The sequence below is a fragment of the Lygodium microphyllum genome, chromosome 1 (assembly GCF_053477565.2).
Source record: "Lygodium microphyllum isolate KBCC chromosome 1, Lygodium_microphyllum_v1.1.10, whole genome shotgun sequence".
Taxonomy (NCBI): Eukaryota; Viridiplantae; Streptophyta; class Polypodiopsida; order Schizaeales; family Lygodiaceae; genus Lygodium; species Lygodium microphyllum.
Window position 1 is genome coordinate 187163992 of NC_141135.1, and position 21195 is coordinate 187185186.

General features: G+C 43.2%; 1 protein-coding gene across 6 annotated transcripts in view; it reads right to left on the reverse strand.

Moving 5' to 3' along the window:
* LOC148042083 (vacuolar acid trehalase) overlaps nt 1–20918 on the reverse strand; it is a 129360-nt gene extending 108442 nt beyond the window's left edge. For 5 of the 6 annotated variants that reach the window (XM_087689160.1, XM_087689152.1, XM_087689187.1 and 2 more), the window contains exon 1: nt 20611–20918. In XM_087689160.1, coding sequence (XP_087545286.1) covers nt 20611–20812 — 202 coding nt within the window. In that variant the 5' untranslated portion in view covers nt 20813–20918. The remainder of the gene's footprint in view (nt 1–20610) is intronic. The other variant, XM_087689168.1, reaches the window with a different exon arrangement.
* Between the last annotated feature and the right edge of the window lie 277 nt (nt 20919–21195).

Here is a 21195-nt window from a genome sequence, read left to right on the forward strand (position 1 = left end):
ATGGTGCCTCACGGCACATGACTCCTTCGACAATTGGTGTTGCCCATTTGCGACCCTCGCATGGGTAGATTCTCATAGGAGACAGCTCTTCTGTGTCTATTGCAGCACGGGGTGAGATGTAGCTGATTCAAGATGGACGTGGTGGTACCCACACTTCCAAGGTGTTGCATGTGCCAGGTTTAGGTATCATTTGCTTTCGGTCCATAAGATTTGTTTTCTTGGTCTCTTGGTGGAGTTTGACAGTGATGCTGTTCGAGTTCTTGATCGTGGATCAAGGAAGGTTCTCTCTTCAAGGTATGAGGAGAATGGCATCTACAAATTGAAGTCTTCTTCCACTCTTACCTCTCTTCTTCTTACCTCTCAAACACAGTCCGAGCTATGGCATGCTCAGTTTGGCCACCTGAACTATGAGTATATTCGGAAGGCGTCGCGAGGATTACTTATTCAAAGTTTGCCGAACATAGTGGTGAGCCAGTAGCCATGTGTCTCCTGTATTCATGGAAAGCAGTATAGGGATGCGATTCCCACCAAAGCTTCGAGGCAGACTACTTTACCTATGGAGCTTGTATCTACGATCTTTGTGGCCCGATGAGGAATGAGTCCCTGAAGGGGAGCTTGTACTTCATGTTGATCATAGATAACTACAGCAAAATGACATGGGCCTACTTCTTGACGCTGAAGTCGGAGGCTTTCTCCCACTTCAAGGATTGGCTTCTCTTTGAAGAAAACCAATTAGGCCGGCGATTGAAGACCTTGCGATCAAACAAGGGTGGTGAATTTGTTTCTAATGAGTTTGCTCGTTTTTATGCAAATAGGGGCATTCACTAGGAGTTTGCTAATGCCAACACTCTTCAGTGGCATTTTGGAGCGGAAGAACCGAAGTGTAATCGAGATGGCGCGCACCATGATGGAGCACCGACAAACATCTCAGTTTCTGTGGGCCAAGCCAGTAGCTACGGCAATCCACATCCTAAATAGATCTCCCACTTCGGCCATTGACAGGATGACACATTTTGAGCCTTACTTTGGAACTAAGCTTGATATCTCTTATTTCAGGATCTTTGGGTGTGACGCCTATGTGCATATCCTAAAGATGCAACGTGACAAGTTTGAGGCGGCTTCTCAACGACAGGTCTTTGTTGGCTATAGCTCCCAATCCCAAGGTTATCGCTTATTGATCCCATAAAGCCGGATGTCTACACAAGCTGAGGTGTGCAGTTCGTGGAAGTTCCGGCCACAGAGGGGGGTGAGGAGCACTCTGTACTTGGAGATCCAAGGGAGAGCTGGGTACCCGAGACAGTTCCTTTGGAGCCAGAGCCTCTTGATGGAGATTCTTCTTCAGCTTCCGAGTCTTCTCTTCCACCTGCTACCCCAGTGGAGATTCCGCCGACGGTGGATGTACCCGAGTCTTCAGTTGATGGAGAGCGCCGAAGAGAGATCGAGGAGAGATCCGGCCTCCTCCTCGTTGGGGCCGTGACACCCTCCATGATTGAGGGATCGAGGGGGTCCCTAAGGAGTGGAAACCACAAGATAGACTGCAGAGATCACGGTAGCACCAGTCACATACTACGGAGATTGTTTGCTCTAACTACTATTTAATGTCCCGTGACCCGCAGGTGGATGCTAATGGCTTCACACAGGTCCAAAGGCAACAGAGAGGGAGATGGCACGAGGGGACGCAGCCAGCTCCTCAAACCCAACCTCGACAGCAAGGAGCAGATGGGTGAGCAACGCCCCATTGGCAGAGCACTCCACAATCTCTGTTGTGCTAAGAAATGCACTTAGTCACTTAAACAGCCCCAAAACATGCTTATTTTAGGCTTATTTTAGCCAAAACCCTAAAATGGGAAGCGGATCGAGAGAGTTAAGTGGGAGAGGATCTAGAACCCTAAGTTTCTATAAATTGGCAACCAACCCTCCACTCTTTCCTCAATCTCGTTTTTGCAGATTTCAGGTGTTTCAGCATCTTCTACTAGTGGCCACCCCTGTAACTGTGAGTTTAGGAGACCTGCTTAGGCAACATTCAATGCTATGGCAAGAGTTAAAGCAGTGGGTAGAAGGATTGCTAGAGCAAATGACACTTGACTTGCAAGACCACGACGTAGTAATGCAAATATCGAGCCTGATGTTGCACTCAGTGCCTAAGTCCTTGCATGATAATGCTTTCTGGGAAGACACAAAAATGCATGCAGTCTTGCAAGTCCTAGCTCTAGGTGATCGACCATCCAATCTTCTCACAAGTTACAAGTTTATAAAAGGAGTAGGACCAAGCAGGGGTACTCTCACACCTTCCTCCTTCCGCACCTGCCTGCACATTGACCAAAGGATTTGAGTCGGAGTCAAAGGAAGAGGATAACTCAGTGGAGGAGTCCGTATCCAGCTTCTTCTTCTTCTCCTACTTCTTCAAAGATACTAACTCTTTGCAATCCTTGTGCAAATGTCCCTTCTTACCACAATGGTAACACTAGGCCTTCAACTTCTTCTTGTCACCCCTCTCTCAAGCTACAAACGCCTCAGTAGAGCCACGATACTAGGATGGAAACCTCCCCTATAACTACAAAGATGCCTCATGCTCAAGCATGATCAAGGACATATATGTAAAGCTCACTAGCATCGATGATGTTTGGGCCCACAAAGCATTGGCTACTCCATCAAACTCTAAAGGGAGCTTGTAGAGCATAGTCTCCACAAAATGAGCCTCTGGAAGAGCAAGTTGCATGTGACGAAGCTAATCCTATAACTGTGTAACACGAAGCAAGAGTGACTAGATAGTATCCTTCGGCTCAAAGTTCATTTGCTAGAGCTGTCCATAGAGGGTAACTGCACATATAGTCGAGGGAGCCTTGTATAACATCTGAAGCTTCACCTAGATCACTAAAGCTATCTTGTAGGAGGTGACCATCGATAGGACCTCTTTAGAGATACAACAAAGAAGAGCATAACAAGCAAAAGCATCATGGAAATCCCATGCAAGCACAGCTTTCTCATGGTTGTCTTGGTTCTAATTACTTGGAAGAGGAGTAGGAGGCTGAGGACGCTCAATAGCTCCAGAAACAACTATCATAACTGCTTCTGCATAAACCATGCCCCTTCATAACAGCACTCGAGGTTAAGTAATCAGGGCCATGAAGTTTGTCATTAATAGAATAGCAAGGAGGAGCCATCTGCAAAGGATAGGATGAGAAGATAAAGAAGAGAGAGAGAGAGAGAGAGAGAGAGAGAGTACAGCCAAACACAATAAAAATTGCACGAAGTACGATTTCACACGTAGTGTTGAGGGTAACTAATCATGAAATCTGCAAAAACAGGAAGAATCAGCCAATCAAAGACGGACAGAGGCTGAAAACCATGTCGCCCAGCCTACAAAAGCACATGAGGCTCCAAATACAAATGTTGCAGGTCAAAACACAGATAAAGAAGCATTAAATCCAATCATCAGCAGTTAAATAATGCAAAAAATCAGAAAACACATGCAGCAGCATAAAAACATAGAGATCTGAAAGCTGAAAAGTCTTAGAAACTAGAAGCCCAAAGGCAGTAGACAAAGAAAAACAGATCACCACTCAAAAACTGTGAGGACAAACTGTCCACAGCAAAAAATAGCACCCAGAGTCCAAACACAAATGTATGATACCATGTCAAAAGTGAGTGCAATGATGGAAGTGTAGAAGAATGCTGTAATAGACTGCACAACACAAGAGAAAAGAGAAAACAGAAGTCCCAAGTATCCTCCTTGTGGGGAGACCTCGCACCCCGAGGAGAAGTGCTAGAAAAACTGCCCTCACCTTCATCCAGGAGAGAAGGCTTGGAACCTACCTCTTACCTCTACTTCGGCACTAGCTATTACCACCAATTCAATGTTTCTTCACATCCATCAAGTGCAGAAGCCTTATTTGGTTGTCTCATCTTCTAAGAGGCCTTGGCTCATTGACAGCAATTCATCAAGTCATATGACTCCTCGAGAAGATTGGCTCTAGGATCTCCATTCATCAAAGAATACAGTCATTGTTGGTGACATTCCATCGGTGCCTATTTGTGGTATTGGCACCTTGCCTTTGTTGCCTGACCATCCATCAAGCTCCATTTCGGAAGTCCTATATGTTCCAAACTTGGGCTTCCATATCTACTCAATTTATGGCCTTACTAGACTCGGTACCCAAGTCTTCTTCACCAAGCAAGTCATCTTTGTTGATAGCTCTTTTTCAGGAGCCATTCTTGTGACAAACTAAAGGAGAGGGAGCTATACAAGCTCTATCCCTTCTATTGTGAAGGTCCCTTTATGATAAATTTCCATTGCCGCACCCATTCTCAATCATGCACCACCCCTCCCACGAGTTCTATCCCATTCCCCCACCACCTTCTCTAGTGGTTCCCTTGTACCTCCCATCCCTTTAAAAAGGGGACAATATTGGTGATGAGGCTATGGATTTCCTAGCCCTTTGTGTTTCAAAGGGGGATTCCCAAGATCTTGAGAAGCTTCTTCAGGAATTGCAGTCTTCTTCAAGCCATTCTTTCATGTGGTGACCTCTTTCCTTCGCCATTAAGCTGCCATCCCCTACCACCTGGCCCTTAGTCCTTATTTCTTTGCAAGTTATGGTGCCTTCATGAAAGGCAGAGCCCGAGTGGAAACACACAAGCTGAAGCAAGAGCAAGGCAAGAGCTATGGCGGATGGAACAAGAGAACAAGAGAGAGAGACCGTATGTGGGAACTCGTATTCCTGAGCCCTTACAACCGGGAGTGTCCGTGTTGGAAACAACTCCTCGGTCAAGATTCAGGCCCAGGGTCACATTAGTTTTCCCACGTCACCACTTGATCCCATATCACCATGTGAAGATATACTTGTAATTAGCAATTGAGCACAATTTCAATAATAATGCAAAGCTTCTGACTTGCAATCAAGCGCCTTGGGCCCACCAATTCAAAGGATTTGATGGTATCCTGGCAATGGAACCATGAAACTAACCTTCCTTCCATGGAGGGGTGGTAATAGCCTCATTGTAACTTGATCACGACAAGCAATAATTAATGAAATACTAAAACACAAACATTTACGAATCAATCTTGAACATCGACACCCTGTTGGCCCCAAAACTGGTGTCCCTTTCAATTATTTTTTATCTTTAATTGCAATTGAATTCGAATACAATGGGATTCCTTCAATCTCCTTCGTAATCCAAAAGCCCCTTGCTATCAATAATGACCAACAAGTCTCCAAATTGATTTGCCCCTTGATTTGCTCGAGTAATTGGCCTTCACAACTTCTTGGGAAATGAAATTTGCCCCAAATTTGAATGTTGGTTGGTCCCTCACTTGAATCTTGCTGAGAAGTAATTCTCAATCCTAAAAATTCAAGACTTGAGGCTTCAATCTTCTGGCACACTTCCCAAGGTTGCTGTCAAACCCTAATTTCTGCTATAAATTAGGATTTATAACAAAGAAAAATGCAATTTCTTAGCCTCCAAGAATTAGAATGCTAAGATCTTCAAAGCGAGGCTGGGAAATGGCTGGAGGATAAGAGAGAATGCTGAATAGAGAGAAAATTCTGACTTCCATTATAAGAAAATGAAAGAAACCAGCTGTCTGCCGCCTTGCCTAGACAGCCACATGAAAGCTATCTCCATTGATGGAACACACCAAATATGATGTTTGTTTGGCTAAAACAGCCCTCAAACTACTGTCATCTATTGCTGTGGTCTCTTCAAGGCAACGTCTTTTCCACTCACATGGGCAAGTTTTACCAAGCAGCCTTCTAATCCCTTTTTCAACATTATCAGCATTATTGAATTAACTTTTAGCTTTAAATTTTTGAAAAGTAATTTAATGATTATTTTAGTACCCAAAACATTAGTCTGACCAAGCAACAATTAAATTAGCTAGGCCAATTCATCTCCCAAATGTTCATGAGTATTCTTTAGCCCCCGAATTGGCATTAAGTATCATCATTAAAGGCCAAATCCCCAGCATTACCAACTGACACTTATGGCTAATAAAAAGTCTTAGGCCAATTTCTGGCATTGAATACCACCTGGTATCTGTACAACATTACTTAAGACAGCTTTTTCCTTTAACATCCACTGATTTCCTTGCGTCCTTATCTCGTAAATATGAAAAAATCTTAGTTACACTTCACATGTGCAACATATACTTAAACATTTGATTAAAATTTAATCCAAATGTTAAGTAAAGCAAACAAAATTTCACGTCCTTGCGACAACCCTCTCCCCTGAAATCCTTGCAATCATCCCAAATTGCAATATCGGATGCATCAAAAGCAAAGTACTAAACAAGAATTTTCACAAGGTATCATAGTAAAGACAACATTAACTGCTACTGCCAAACCATGCTACTACCAAAAGCATGCTAAAAATTACCAAGGAGTATAGCATACAATAAGACTCACCCAAGAATCTCAAAAGCATTGCCAAAATATCATGGGATGCATCCATTACTCATGAGCTCAACTTATCTGGCAAAACCAAACCATAGTATCGCATAAACCATGGCCAAAACATCAATGGCATCATAACACGTGCTGCTATCCATACAATCGGTTCAATACCACTGAAAACTAATGATCCTTTATTGCAAATCAATATAAGATAAATAGTCTATAATGATCAAAAACCAATGATCATCCAATGCTAATCATAACTGATGCTACACCGAGCACAAAGTGATGCAAATGTATAGTTCCAAAGCTGTAGATAATAAACCATACCATATGCATATCAAACAAAGTGACTAGTACACTGAATAGTGATCCCTTGGCAAACATATTGTCAGCTATAGTACCCTGAATGTATGTTGAATACATTTGAGATCCACTACATCTAGAGCTATCCATCACTAAGAAGCGAAGGTGCCAGCTCCCTCACGAGCATCAAGTAATACTTTGGACCCCTGCTCTACTAAACCTTACTAAGCTCAATATAAAGCTGGCTCTAATTGGAAAGCATCAAGGTAAAGCTGCAACAATTGAGAATGGTCCATCAAGTCATCCTCCTCTTTTGCTTATCCCCTGATCTTTGAAATGCATACTTAATTTTCTCATAAACTACATCGAATTGTTGTATGAAAGTGAGAGCTTTCAGCCTGATAACTAAAAGGTTCAAACTTCACACTTTTGCCACCCTCATCATAGTCCTTTGCCAGACCTATGGGAGTGAAATTGTCATAAATAGACTGCTGCAAAAAGGGTGCACTTGCTGCATTTCCATCATAACTAACACTATCAAATGCATTTACATGACCAACACTAGATCCTTGTGCTCCAACAGCCTAGGGGGTGCAGATACATTTCCATACGGCCCACTTTGTGCCCCAAGCATTATGCCTGTGCTGCCATACATGGGATTGTGAATTCCACCTAACATACGCGAATACATTGGGTGTTGAGAACCATGCATTGGCTACTACATAGCATAGGGATTCGTGCCATACATTCTCATATGCAATCCTTGACCAACCATTGCATGAAAAATGGTGCCATCACCAAAGTATCCTTGCTATTCCATGTTTGCATTTGTATGAATACCCTATTGTCCATATTCCCATAGATTGGCACTACCAAGTTGGCCATGCATTTGCACTTGTTGTCCCACAGGTACCAACTATTTGTGCTTATCAGCAACTTTGGGCTCCTCCAATGGAGGCTTGAGCATTTCCTTCTATTCTTCTGGCTGTCCCAAAGCTCTAAAAGGTGTCTTCTTCTCTTTGCCTTTGCTGGCCTTCTTTGGGGCATTCAAGAATCAAGTACACTAACGATCCTTTGAAAATTCAGCAAAGAGATTTGCTACTGTCCTCATCCGATCTTTGAACCTGTCATCAAATTCTTCACCCTCTTGCTGGTCATCAACATCTTGAGGCATGAAAGTCCCTACATTTGGGTCAATTTCCACATTTTCAGCTTGCTATCCATGCTAAAAACCTTGTCCAAGATCATGCATTGCATTTCTCCCTTCACCACATGAATGAACAAGCTAAGATGCATCATTACCACTTGATCCTGTATCACCGTGTGAAGACATACTTGCTGTAATGAGCACCTGAGCACAATTTCACTAATAATGCAAAGCTTTTGACTTTCAATCAAGTGTCTCAGTCCCACCAATTCAAAGGATTTAATGGTAACCCGGCAATGGAACCATGAAACCAACCTTTCTTCCATGGAGGGGTGGTAATAACCTAATTATAACTTAACTACAACAAGCAATAATTAACGAAATGCCGAAACACAAATATTTATCAAATCAATCTTGGACATTGCACACCATGTTGGCCCCAAAACTAGGCCCCTTTTGGTATCTATTTGTCTTTAATTGCAATTGAATTTGATTACAATGGGATTCCTTCAATGCCCTTCGCAATCCAAAAGCCCCTTGCTATCGATAATGACCAGCAAGTCTTCGAATTGATTTGCTCGAGCAATTGGCCTTCAACGTCTCCTTGGGAAATGAAATTTCCAAATTTGAATGTTAGTTGGTCCCTCACTTGAATCTTGTTGAGAATCAATTCTCAATCCTGAAAATTCAAGACTTGAGGCTTCAATCTCCTAGCACACTTCCCAAGGTTGCTATCAAACCCTAATTTTTGCTGTAAATTAGGGTTTACAGCAAAGAAAAATACAGCTTCTAAGCCTCTAGGGATTAGAATGTTGAGATCTTCGGAGCAAGGCTGGGAAATGGCTGGAGAATAAGAAAGTGTTGAATAGAGAGAAAATTCTAACTTCCATTGCGAGAAAATAGAAGAACCCAGCTGTTGTCGTACCTAGACAGTCACATGAAAGTTGTCTCCATTGATGGAACACACTGAATATGATGTTTGGCTGGCTAAGGCAGCCCTCAAACTGCTGTCACCTACTATTGTAGTCTCTTCAAGGCTTGTCACCAACTCCCAAAGGGTCTCTTGCTGTTGGAAATGGCCTGTCAACAATTGTAGCAGCTATGGCAACCTTCTCTCTGTCTCTCTCAGCTTGCACAAGGCTAGAATGACCCTCTCTCTCTCTCTCTCTCTCTCTCTCTCTCTCTCTCTCAACCTCAAAAAAGTATTTCCCACTTGCATGGGTAAGTTTTGCCAAGTGGCAGCCTTCTAATCCCTTTTTCAACATTATCCGCATTAATTTAATAATTATTTTAGTGCCAAAAATTCCAACCAACAATTAAATTGGCTGGGCCAATTCATCTCCCAAGTGTTCCTAAGTCTTCTTTAGCCCTTGGCATTAAGTACCATTGAAAGCCAAATCCCATATCCTCATAACAATTGGAATCACTAAGATTAATAATGGATGACTCAAGCCTTAACGTTGTTGTCCAATGTGCCCTTTCCTACTTGTTTTTTGGGGCCCTACCCATTCCCTCACCGCCATCCACTATTACCCTAACAACCATCTCCCGCTGCCTAGTTGCTCCATCACCAACATCCTCTGCCGTGCAGCCTACATCCCCCACTCCCTAACAACTATGCCCCAATTGCCTACTCCCACCATCCATTTACTTAACCAGCCTCTTCCACCACCCAACCTTTCTCCAATCTAGCACCCACCATCTACATGTCCACTTTAGCTACCTCCAGCCCCAACATCGTTCCCACCTGGCAACTCCATTCTATTTAACCCCCTAATCATTTCCTTCCTCATAGGAACTAAAATCAGCTAAACAAGACTCAAACGTATATGCAATCCAAGACATTATAGCCCATCAAACTAAAGAGGGTGAGCGAGACCTGCGAGATATCAATCAGCCCACCATCACCAATGGACTCCAACGCAATCTCCCTACACACCCTCAGCCAATGTTTTCTAGCCCTCCATTACAAAGTGATGGCCCTCAAAGTGTCATCCTTGGTTGGTTGGAGATGGCTCTCCTCTTCACACCCTAAGAGACTCCATCTAGGTAGCTCTTACTAGCACCCTAACTTGAGCAATACTCTTGGGAATGTGAAGATATGCTAGGGTTTGCACTGAGGAAACACAGCATATACAACCAAGACTAAAACACAAAGACTCAAACAAAGACAAGCAAAACTCAAACCCTAAATGCAAAACACAAAAATTCAAAACTCAAACACAGAGAGAAACACAAAAAGAAGAAACTCTAAAGTGAATGAATGCTATAAATGAATGTAAAAATGTACAAAATGCCCAAGGGTAGAGCAATGCAGTATTGGAGAGTAACATCCACCGGAGATGAATCCCAACTATTGTGGCCACCAATTAAGTGTCGAAGTGTGGGAAACACCAAATCTCATCACCAAAGTGTCAAGGAACTAAGGCAACAACAAGGGAAGTGTTTGCTGGTGTGGATGGCCTGCTGGGCAGCAAAAACACAAGTACTGCAACAGTCGCCTGGTGGGAGAGATAGCAGTAGCCAATCGCCTGGCACTAGATGCTGAAAACGTAGACTGATTAGGTGTTATGATGACACAACAGATGGAGACCTTCAAATAGCAAGGCGATGGCTGAAAACAAACCGCCTAGGGTTGGATAGTGATGGACTACAGTCAGTGATGGCTCGACAATAGATGGTAGGTGGCTGATGGCTGAAATATGCACGGTAGAGTGAGAAACCTGCACAAAAGGATAAGACTGACCCCCGTCTATTTATAGATGTTAAAGAGTGCTCCCAAAAATTAGGGTTTTGGGGGACCACTAAAACTCTCTTGAACCGCGCACCAAATTTGTATTTTTCATTAATTAAGCATGTTTTGGGGCTGTTAAAAATGCTAATCAGCTGTAAAGCGTGTGTTAACTCAACAAGGAAAAGGTTGCCTCATGGCACACTTCAGCTCACCACAACGAATTGACTTGCCACCAACCCACTCGATGTGACATCTTTAGTGGCTTACTTTTGGAGGTGGATCAAGGGCAAGGACTATTCTTCATTAGGGGATGGCATTAACATCACCATCTTTTTCACGAGCCTTAATAAAGGACAAGACCTTTGCTAAGGTGGTCTTGAAGGGCCTCCCTCAATACTCATCTGTTAGAGTCATTGTCCCGATTGGATCAATCGATCCCCTTCCTGGGAAAATTAGGATCCCATCCATTCACAGAGGATTTCTTAATCACCTAGTCTCCTACTCAAACATTCTTGGGCAATGCTTTGCCCACAAGATGCTTCGTATCTCGTAGCCCACTGTCAAAAGACTCAACAACAACAAATTTATTTCTAGGCTGACAAAGGTGGCAATTTACTGCCTCACAACAATAAGAGAGAGCACTAGAGACGGTGCAACACCAAGCAAACAAAGGAAGACGTGACACCAAAGACCAAGAGAGCATACACGTGAGGGATGGGGAGAGGTATGGGGAGGTCCTAGGTAGCAGCAGAGGCAAGCACAGGTGGTGGCATGCTGGAATAGCAACATGAGCACCAAGTTGCAGTTCCAAGGCAAGGTGTGTTAGCAATTCAGACAGCTCATGTGTGAGTCTAGGCATGGCTAGGTTATTTAGGCATTTTATTATGGTTATTATGATGCTTATTTGGGGCATTTTATGCTGGCTGACGTATCCCTATTTTGGCATTATTTTCTTTTTTATATACTCGGCTCCATCTTCATTCAATCACATCATCACCTACAAGTTCTGTGGAGAGAGAGAGCCAATGCCAATGCCTAGGAGACAAAGACTCACTGTTGTACGTGTCATCCTCATGTTTGATATATGGACTCCATTTCCCAAGCACATCTCTGAGTTCTCTTCTTTTGCATTGTTCGTCTATTTTCTTTCTCTTCTGTCTTGTGTTCAGCAGTTTATTTCAGCACTTGTCTATGCTTCCATTGCTGCACCACTTCTAACATGGTATCAGATTGCAGGATCTAGGTTCCTACTGCAATTTTTCTACTGATTACAGTTCTTTCTTCTCCCTACTGATCAGGCCTATGTTTTTCAAACCAGTAACTTGCATTTTCAGCCTGCACCTAGATTCCAGCTTGCAATCATCAGTTTGCTGCATCAAATGCTCCACTAGCTTGTGTTTTTTATTTTTAGCCCTAACCGCAGCTGGGCAACTATTTGTACAGGCCGGTTTTGCTGTTTCTGTCAGTTTTTGATTGGTTTTTCTTCGTTTTGCAACAGTTGTCCTTCTTTTCTAATCAGATTTGTGGTTATACTACATGTGAACTCTCATTTTGTGAAGCCTTTGCTATTGATTTGGCTGTATTCTATCTCTATATACCTTTTATTCTCTATCTTCTCTTATTATCCTCTCCCAATGGCTCCTCCATGCACTTCTACAAATGATAATTTACATGGACCTGACTATCTTACATGGAGTGCTATGATGAAAGTCTAGTTTGTGCAAAAGCGGATTATGTGAAGCTATTCCTCGGCCTCAGCATCCTTTTCCTCTTCCCGAAGATTTTGATAAGGACAACCATGAGGAAGCTATGCTTACGTGGGATTCGGACCATGCACGTGCATATTCTTCAGATCTTCCTTACTGGCGTTTTGCTCATCAGGCGGTGTCTACGGCTACTGGCGGCTGATCTTCAGCTGACGACTCCTTTGCAACCTGCGTTTTTGGTGTTTGGCCACTGCCACTTCGGAGTTTGCTCCATCCTCAGCTGCGTTTTCCCCTTCTAGTGATAGGTGACCTCATTTACTAGTGTTTGGTGGTCCACTCGGTGGTTGGTGAGTGGTCATTATTCGGCATCGGCAAAGTTTTCTTTGGTTTTTGGTGTTTGCAGATATCGAAGATGTCTTATCATCAATTTACGGGCTTTGATGACTCAGATGACGAGCTTTTGTCTCGACACTCATCTGAACGGAGGCGTGATTTCTATCACGAGGACCGTCGTCCGGAGTCTATTCCTCTTTCCCATCCCCCTTCTATTCATGTATCTCGGCGAGCCCCTTCCAGTGGGCCGAAGATGCAGCCTTTGGTACCCCCTGTACAGGTACCCGTACTTCCTCAGCTGCCTAAAGAGGACCGGTTGGATGGCTCCAACTTTTCTCTATGGTCCTGCAAGGTGGAGTGTTTCTTGGACTCCTTCGATCTTTGGGAGCTTGTTTCTGTTCCTATTCCCCGGCCTAAGGTGGATCCCGCAAATGGGACATCTATGGATCATGCAGCCTTATGGCAAGCTCAATTCTAGAGCCAGATCTTTCCTCTTTCTGAGTTTGCAGGATTCTGTCCTTGTTCATGTTCACAGGTTGAAGACTGCAGCAGACGTTGGAGAAAGCTCGCGTCTCTCTATCAACAGAAGACGTTTGCCCACCGGATATCTCTCGAAAAGAAGTTGCGGATGCTCGCTGTTGATGATAGTCCTTCCATGAAGGACCACATCAATAGATTACAGGATATGAGAAATGAGCTTGCATCCCTCGGTCGGACGATCTCTTCTGAAGACATGGCTATGATTCTCTTGATTTAGCTGCCATTACCTCGGTTTGATGTCTTCTACACCAGCCTTCTTACTTCGAGGACCCGTGCCAAGCTTCTATGGGAGGAGCTATCCCCACTTGTCTTGGAGCATGACGAGCGACTTAGAGAGGTCAGTGCTAGTGGATCCGACTCCACTAGACCCTTTGTTACAAGTTCGGGAGGACAGAAGAAGAAGAAGAAGTCAAAGGCTAAGAAGAAGGACAGTTCTTCAGGCTCTGACTCAGATTCAGAGAGACCGAAGTGCCCACACTGTGGGAAAGGGACACATCCCGAGAAGAAATGCTAGAAGAAGTACCCTCACCTTCGTCCGGAAGCGAAGGGTGGATCTACATCGGAGCCTTCTTCTACCTCTACACCAGCTGTTACCCATGAGTCCATGTTCCTTCATATCCATGCTTTGGAGGAGGATCCTTCTTCCGTGGCTGTAGTGTCTTCTGCGCAGCCTTGGTTAGTGGACAGTGGTGCTTCGAGTCATATGACTCCCCGAGGTGATTTGTTACAAGATCTCCATCCATCAGAGGGTTCAGTCACTGTTGATGACATTTTATCGGTGCCTATTTGTGGTATTGGCACATTGCCTTTATTTACCGACCGACCTTCGGAGCTCCTTTTCACAGGCCCTACATGTTCCGGATTTGGGCCTTCCCCTCCTCTCAGTTTATGGCCTTACGAGGCTTGGCACACGAGTGATCTTCACCGAGCATGCCGTTGTTATTGAGGATTCTTTTACAGGAGCTGTCTTATCTACAGGTTGGCAGGACAGCGGGCTTTACAGGCTCCATTCCCCTTCTTTGATGCAGGGTCCTCCAAGGCAGTCTATTGCTACACCCGTTCCCGCTTGTGCACCTTCTATTCCACAGGTTCCTTCCCATCCCCCACCTCCTCCGGTGGTTCCCTCGTACCCCCCATCCCTTTTAGTGGGGGACGATCTCGGTGATGCGGCTGTGGATTCCCTGGCCCCTAGTGTTTTAGCATGGGATTCCCAGGATCGTGAGGAGCTCCTTCATCGACAATCTTCATCGACGGACTTCATCGACCTTGGCATTCCTCTTGCCACCCCAGGATCTATTTCTTCTTCGGCCTTCAGCCACATCCAGGATCTGAGAGGGGATGTTAGCAGTCATGTTTGTCATGCCTTGTCATCTCCTGCCTGTGAGCCTCAGTCTGAGTCACACGAGGACATTAGGAGCTCTGACATGTCTGTCATGTGTTATGATGGGGGAGGCTAGTCACTCTCGACTGGCTGTCTTAGGATGTGTATTTCTTTTTGGCCTCTTTTAGTGGGCAGCCACTGGCTGCCCGGCCACTTTTTTGGTCATGATGTGGGGCGCCCATTTTAGGGCATTTTTAGGTTTTGTTCTTTTGCCTATTTATAGGCACTCCCCCCTCCCCACTTGATCACTTGTCTTCTTGCAGATTCCGACACTCCTCCCCCGTGGTGGTGCTGCCATCATCATCAGCCTGATCTGGTGCCCTCACTGACGCTGTGGGCTGCGTGCAAGGACTGATCAGTCTCCTTCCACCTTCCCGTTTGTATTCAGCATTCATTTCAGTCAGTGCAGATTTCTCTTCCTTATTTTCTGCTTCTCTCTCTCTCTCTCCCTCCGTGTTCGTATTCCTTCTTCCGCAGTGCACTCTCACACTATCATGCTTCTCCATCATTGGAGGCTTTGAGAAGGTATTATGGTCTCAAGAAGGAGGTAGACACACCTTCACCTTTACCATCTTCTTCTTCTCATTTTGGTCATCGTACAGATGAAGAGTTTGAGGAGTACTTAAGCATCACATATAGTTCAATTTACACTCCAACAACAAGTGTTACTAATCTATTTGGACCAATTGGTGAGACTGGGTATCTCTCTGAACTTGGAGAGACCACGACATTTGGCACATTTGGCGATCCATCTCCTTTATCCCAACCAAGCCTTGCGTCAAGTTCGTATAACCTTTTTGTGTCTCCTTTTGGTATCAAGAGCTGGATGGTTTTCAATATGTTGATTTTAATAGAGGAGGCTCTCAAAGCAAATACCCTTCATTATGTATATCTCTACTATCTGTTTCATTTGAGCAAGTAAACCACACTTCTTAACTCCCTCCCATCCCACCAATATCTTCTCCACATTCTGATCTACTCACATTTTCATTCCAAAATCTCGGATTACATTCCACTTCCGCTCAAAGCACACTAGGGGTTAGATCTTCCATCTCTGCTCCTAACACTCTCTTTCTCCATCCCACCATCTACCTACCCTCCATTCACTCCACCTCTTGGTGTATCGTTAGGGGGAATGCCACTCTTTAACATTGTACCTTCCACATACCCCCACTTTACCACATCCTTACACTATGGGATAATTGTGATGGGCACCCCCCTCACTACCCCCAGTGTAATATTCCCGCCACAGCACTTTATATCCAGAAACGAATTCGGGCTTGAGACGCTTTTTTAAAAATTACTCGTTGAGCTATCACATAAGTGACCGCACGTAATTTTCTATATCGAGTCTTGCATTAAATCAATTCCGCAATCCGACACAAGCAGACGCCTCAATGTTCCCAGACAACAAAAAGCAAAGACGTCTCATAAATAATATTACAACGGCTTGATCATAATTTTTTCCACATTATATTTGATTTAGTATATTCCCGATTCTATTTAATGTATCAAAGATCGCATTGATTTCGTAACCGCATAACAAATCACAAAAGCCTTAATCGGTAGATGAAGAACGCGCAAAAACAAGCATGATATTGAGTAAGTTAAGGATCAAAGAGTATGGCATGACTTTATAAACTAAATAAGTCATGAGATAACTTGGCCAAAAAACCACTAGATGAAGTCATTTTGAAGAAAAAAATATGTTTTTAAAAGATGGGTCAAAATTCATGACCTTTTTTACGCCTTGAGGGAGAGAAAGCATAAAATAATCATCCCTATGCCACCATCCAACAGGTAGGCAATCAAAATGCATTTTTAATCAAGCTTACTTAGCTCTTGACAAGTAGCCGAAATGAGTCGACTGCATGCTTCCCCTCATCCCTATAAATACACCCTCTCTCCTTCACAAATAAAGCAAGAAGGAAGACCTCCTGATGATGGAAAATTTTATCTACTTCTCTTATCCATTGAAGCTTTGAGCTTAAAAGAGGAAAATACCCCCTTTCTACCTCATTTCCATTTTATCTACCCCCTGTTACGCATTTGTTCCATACAGCAATATCGCCAAGTGAAACGCTGGTAAAATTTTTCTAGACAACCACCAACTCTCCCTGAACTACCATGTCAATTTTGCCTAAAATCCATGGCTCCGCAAGGTCACAAAAATTCAAAAAGCTCATTTAAAGCAAGGAACACAGGCCTATGAGAAAAATGACGCAGTAAGAATTGGTGAAATCCCCGTTAACCCCCGTTACAGCAAACCTAAGAGAGGTAACATCTTGTTGATTTGGAAAAATTTAATGTTTTATAAGCTTATCGCTATATTTAGCTTCAAACAATTATAAACGCATTCTAAATTAAATACATATATACTGTCACTTAGAAAAATAACCTAAGTAATATAATAATTAACTATTCAATGAAAAGACTTTCACTTAGAAAATGATTATATACCTGTCATTAAGAAAATATCGTAATTATGGTTTATTTCGTGATAGTTATTGTTATTTCATTAATGATGCATGCGATCATAATAACAAAAAAAAGGTAGACGATGCTGGAAAATAGAATATTTAATAATTTTTCCCTGAAAGTGACTATTTCTATTTCATTTTGCTAATGATAAACAAACGCATATGAGCTTTATAATAATTTATAGAAATTTATTTAGATAATATCATGAAATAATCAATGCATTAAATCAACAAAAATTTATATAGGAAAATATGTACTAGACGCACATAAATTAAGAGCATAGTAATATAATTCGATGTCTGAAAGATAAAAGAAACATTGCACTTATGAATTTTGCATTGTCTAGAATAAAGTTTTCAAAAAAACAATCAACAATGCAACTTAAGACATAGCTAAATGAAAATTGTTCTTTCTAGATAACGTTGAAAGTTCGGCAAATGGTCGAACATTGTCGATCAAACCATAAAATATGAGTAGAATAAAATAAAAATTATTTTTTTGTTGAAAACACACGCAATGTTAATATTAATTATTATATTAGAGAGAGCGTCAATATCATGAGTTGACCCACATATGAATCAGCGATAAAACCTAACCTACAATATCGAGAATATTGAAGCAAAAAAAACTATGAAATACTCAACAATCCTGAAACTATTAGTATTAAGAAATTAAATAAAAATCGGAAGTCTGTAGGACTTATTGGACATCGATAAGAATTTGTCAATACCCTTTTTTATTCAATCTGTAAATAGCCCCTTTATATTACACTCTTCTGTATGTTAAAAAATATATAAAAATTATATTTTAAAAATACATTATTTTGAACCCACGTGATGCACACATATATTCATGAGTAACTTACTCGAGCTTTGGTATCAGGAGGTGCGTGGTCTTCTTGTAATGGCAGATCTCACGAAGAGCCATTGTGCATAGCTTCCATCGGCACTTGAGATGCTGGCGGTGGTGGTGGAGCTGGGGGAGGTGGCCTCTACATAGGATTTCTAGGGGGGTGTCTCCGGGCCGCTTGCTTGGTGCGTGCCATGTCTTCTAGGAGAGAAAACCCAAAACTCAAAATTGAAATATGTAAAATGAGGTGAAACTTTAAACTTATAGCAAAACTTTCAAAAAACCCTTAAACCTAAATTAATGTATCCAGGCTTTGAAAAAATATGACCAGTGATCCAATTGACGTGAAATTTTGCATGTGGACTCGTCTAAAATACATCAACTATAAAAAAAAAATTGGCCTCATCAGAAGTCTCTAGGACACCTGTCCAGAGGCTGGCGTCTAGAACCCTAGATCCCCAAATTCAGGGCCCCAGACGCGTGGCGTTGCATTCTCAATCTGCTCTTAGATGCTCACAATGGCAGGGATGTCATCGACACTCGTGCCATCATATCGAGCCACCTCATCAACGTGTGCTGGCGCATCTTGTATATCAAAATCTATAAAATCATCAGGTGCATCACGCACCATGATATAATATAGCTCTTCTTCCCTTAGCTCCAAAATTTTTAGTACATCTTGCATAAGTAAATATTCCATCCCCTCGATGATGATAGCATGGAGAGAAGTGAGAGGTGGCTCATCGCTTGTCAACATCTCAACAGGGCAAGGAGATGGATGCACAATGGCTAAGCTTTGTGCTGCCTCTACTCTCGGATTGAGTGTGATCTCTTCAGGCTCCCTCTCGAAATACTCTAGCTGTGGCCGAGAGGATGTGTCAATGTTTTCCTCACTGTCTTCTTGCATCTCAGTGCACAAAACATATATGACAAATGTTGCATCGCGCTCAATGAAATCCATCGTGACGTAGTTCTGGAATGAGGTGGGCACTACTCTAGCACGGAGATGCTGCCCCACATGCACGAGGGCTCGATTTATTACCTTTACATGGCTTGATCCAACGCGTAAACTATATGGAAAATCTTTGGGAACCCATCTGAGAGCAAAGTCCCAAATAGAGCAGATGAGAGGATTTCCCGCATTACAAAACGATGCCAATATACTAAGGCTAGGGTCTACGGTAGAAAGCAAGCTCTCTAGACTCAAGGTCGTGCAAAACTTGGGGTATATCTGGTCTCCTATGTGTGCGTAGCGTGTGGAGCTAATCCATGCAGCGAAGGCGGGAGCGGCAGCCGTGGCACACAAAGAGAGAAGGAAGGAGAGTACAAGTGTAGGGAAGTGAGAATGAAAGCTCCCCAAAGTCAAACAATGATCAGGTCACGTTCTTCTTGAATAAGTTACCTAGTGCCTGCAAGATCTCTGCGGGTCGTTGTGTATTCTGCACTACATGTGATGAAACAATGCTTCATCTCTTTGTCTCTTGCCATATTGCTAGACAAATTTGGAGTTTTGTTTCCCGTGTGTGGTCTGCGGCGACTTAGCACCGGATATTAGTTCGTTCGCGGATTATGGGAAAGATGACTTCTACGTCCTCTTTGCACTCAGATTATTCTTGCCTTTTCCATTTTCTTAGATGGACAGCCTTGTGGCATATTTGGCATGGTTATAGTAGAGACGACAGACTATACAGCAAACACTAACAGTGAATGAACTCAAAAACTTTGAGAATGAATCAAATCTAATGATAATACAATGAGGGGCCCAGGCGTTTGTATCTCTAGGACGAGGGCTATGGCATGAACTACAGAGTCTAGAGTTCATGGAAGGGTTAGATGACTGCACTATCCTGGCTGATTAGGAGACAGCACCTATGAAGGAATTTGCATTGTGGAGGGAGCAAAATGCAGTCCTCTAGGGAGGGGATGTTGAAGAAGACACTAGATAAAGTTGGACACTAGTGAAGGGAGTGAAATGCAATTCTCCACAGCTGTGGGCAATGACAAGAATGATGTCCAACAGCAGCAGCAGCAGAAACATAATTGTTTGCTGATGGAAGGACCTATAGCAGAAAAAACACAAATGCCTACTGGCTGGAAAGGCCTCTCCAAAGGTCTCCACGGGCAGAGGCAGCTGCAAAGGAGAATTTGTTTGTTGATGGAAGGGCCTGTAGTTAGCAGCAAAAAGGCAAAAGTTTGCTGGCTGGAAACGCCTCACAATAAAGTCTCAGGGACAGCAGCAGCGAAAACGAAATTGCTTGCTGATGGAAGGAACAAACTACAGTGAGAGTATAGGGAGGCCCACAACATACCCTTTTTACAGGGGATTTTTGGGCATTTGTCTTCTTGTGCCAAGTACAAGCCTTTTTGGAGAATAAAGCATTTTGGGGCTATATTAAGGAGCAATCATTAGGCATTAATGCATGTAACTTAATATTTAATAGTAGCCTTAATTTTGTTTGCTCAACATCGCCCACAGGTGTAGGTTGGCCATATTCATCCGTTGGGCCTATACGTGACCTCCCTGCTGTATCTACATACACTCATTCAGTTGCACACCTCGGGTTTCTCGAGCGTTAACAATTCACACACTCACAACAAACACCTTTAAATGGGTACAAAGCAAAGCCATTAAAGCAGTCAGCACTAAGGAAAGCCTTTCAATAGAATTTTTCTCGTATTCAACCAAGAAAGAATGTGGCAAAGTAGTTCTGATGTGTTCCCTCGTGGAAGGAAAGGAACTGCACCTTCAGCAGACGCCCGAGGCGCGATGGTTGGAGGTGAGCTTCTGGAGAGGAGTAGCCGACGAGACGCAACAGGGGCAGCTGCTGCAAGTTCGAGAGACCAAGCTGGCCACGCTCTTCTATGATACTTCTGATTCTCATTCAGGAGGGATAGGCGGAGGGTGAGGGAGCAGTGGAAAGAACAGACCGTTGCCAGGCTTGCCATTGTTTACTAATGCTGGCAGACAGAGAGACGCAACGAGGGAGAGAGAGAGAGAGAGAGAGAGAGGATTGCCAACTTATGCCACGTTCCTCTGTAAGTTTGGCTAGCAGGCTGCAGCCCACCACTCGTGGCAACTCAAGCCTCTCGTGTAAAAGTAGCACAACTAAGAGGGATTTCGCACGCTGTGTTTCCAAACCACAAAAACTGATCATTTCATAAGAAAGCTCTTCACACAACGGGGTTTTGGAGGTTCGTTCCCTAAATTTGTGGGGCACTGGGTGAGTTGAAACTTCTTCTGTTTCAATAACCGCCTCGGTGCATCGTGTCTATTTTTTGTTGATGAAGGGATAGAAACCCTACATCAATGTTGTGATGTAGGCGAAAAA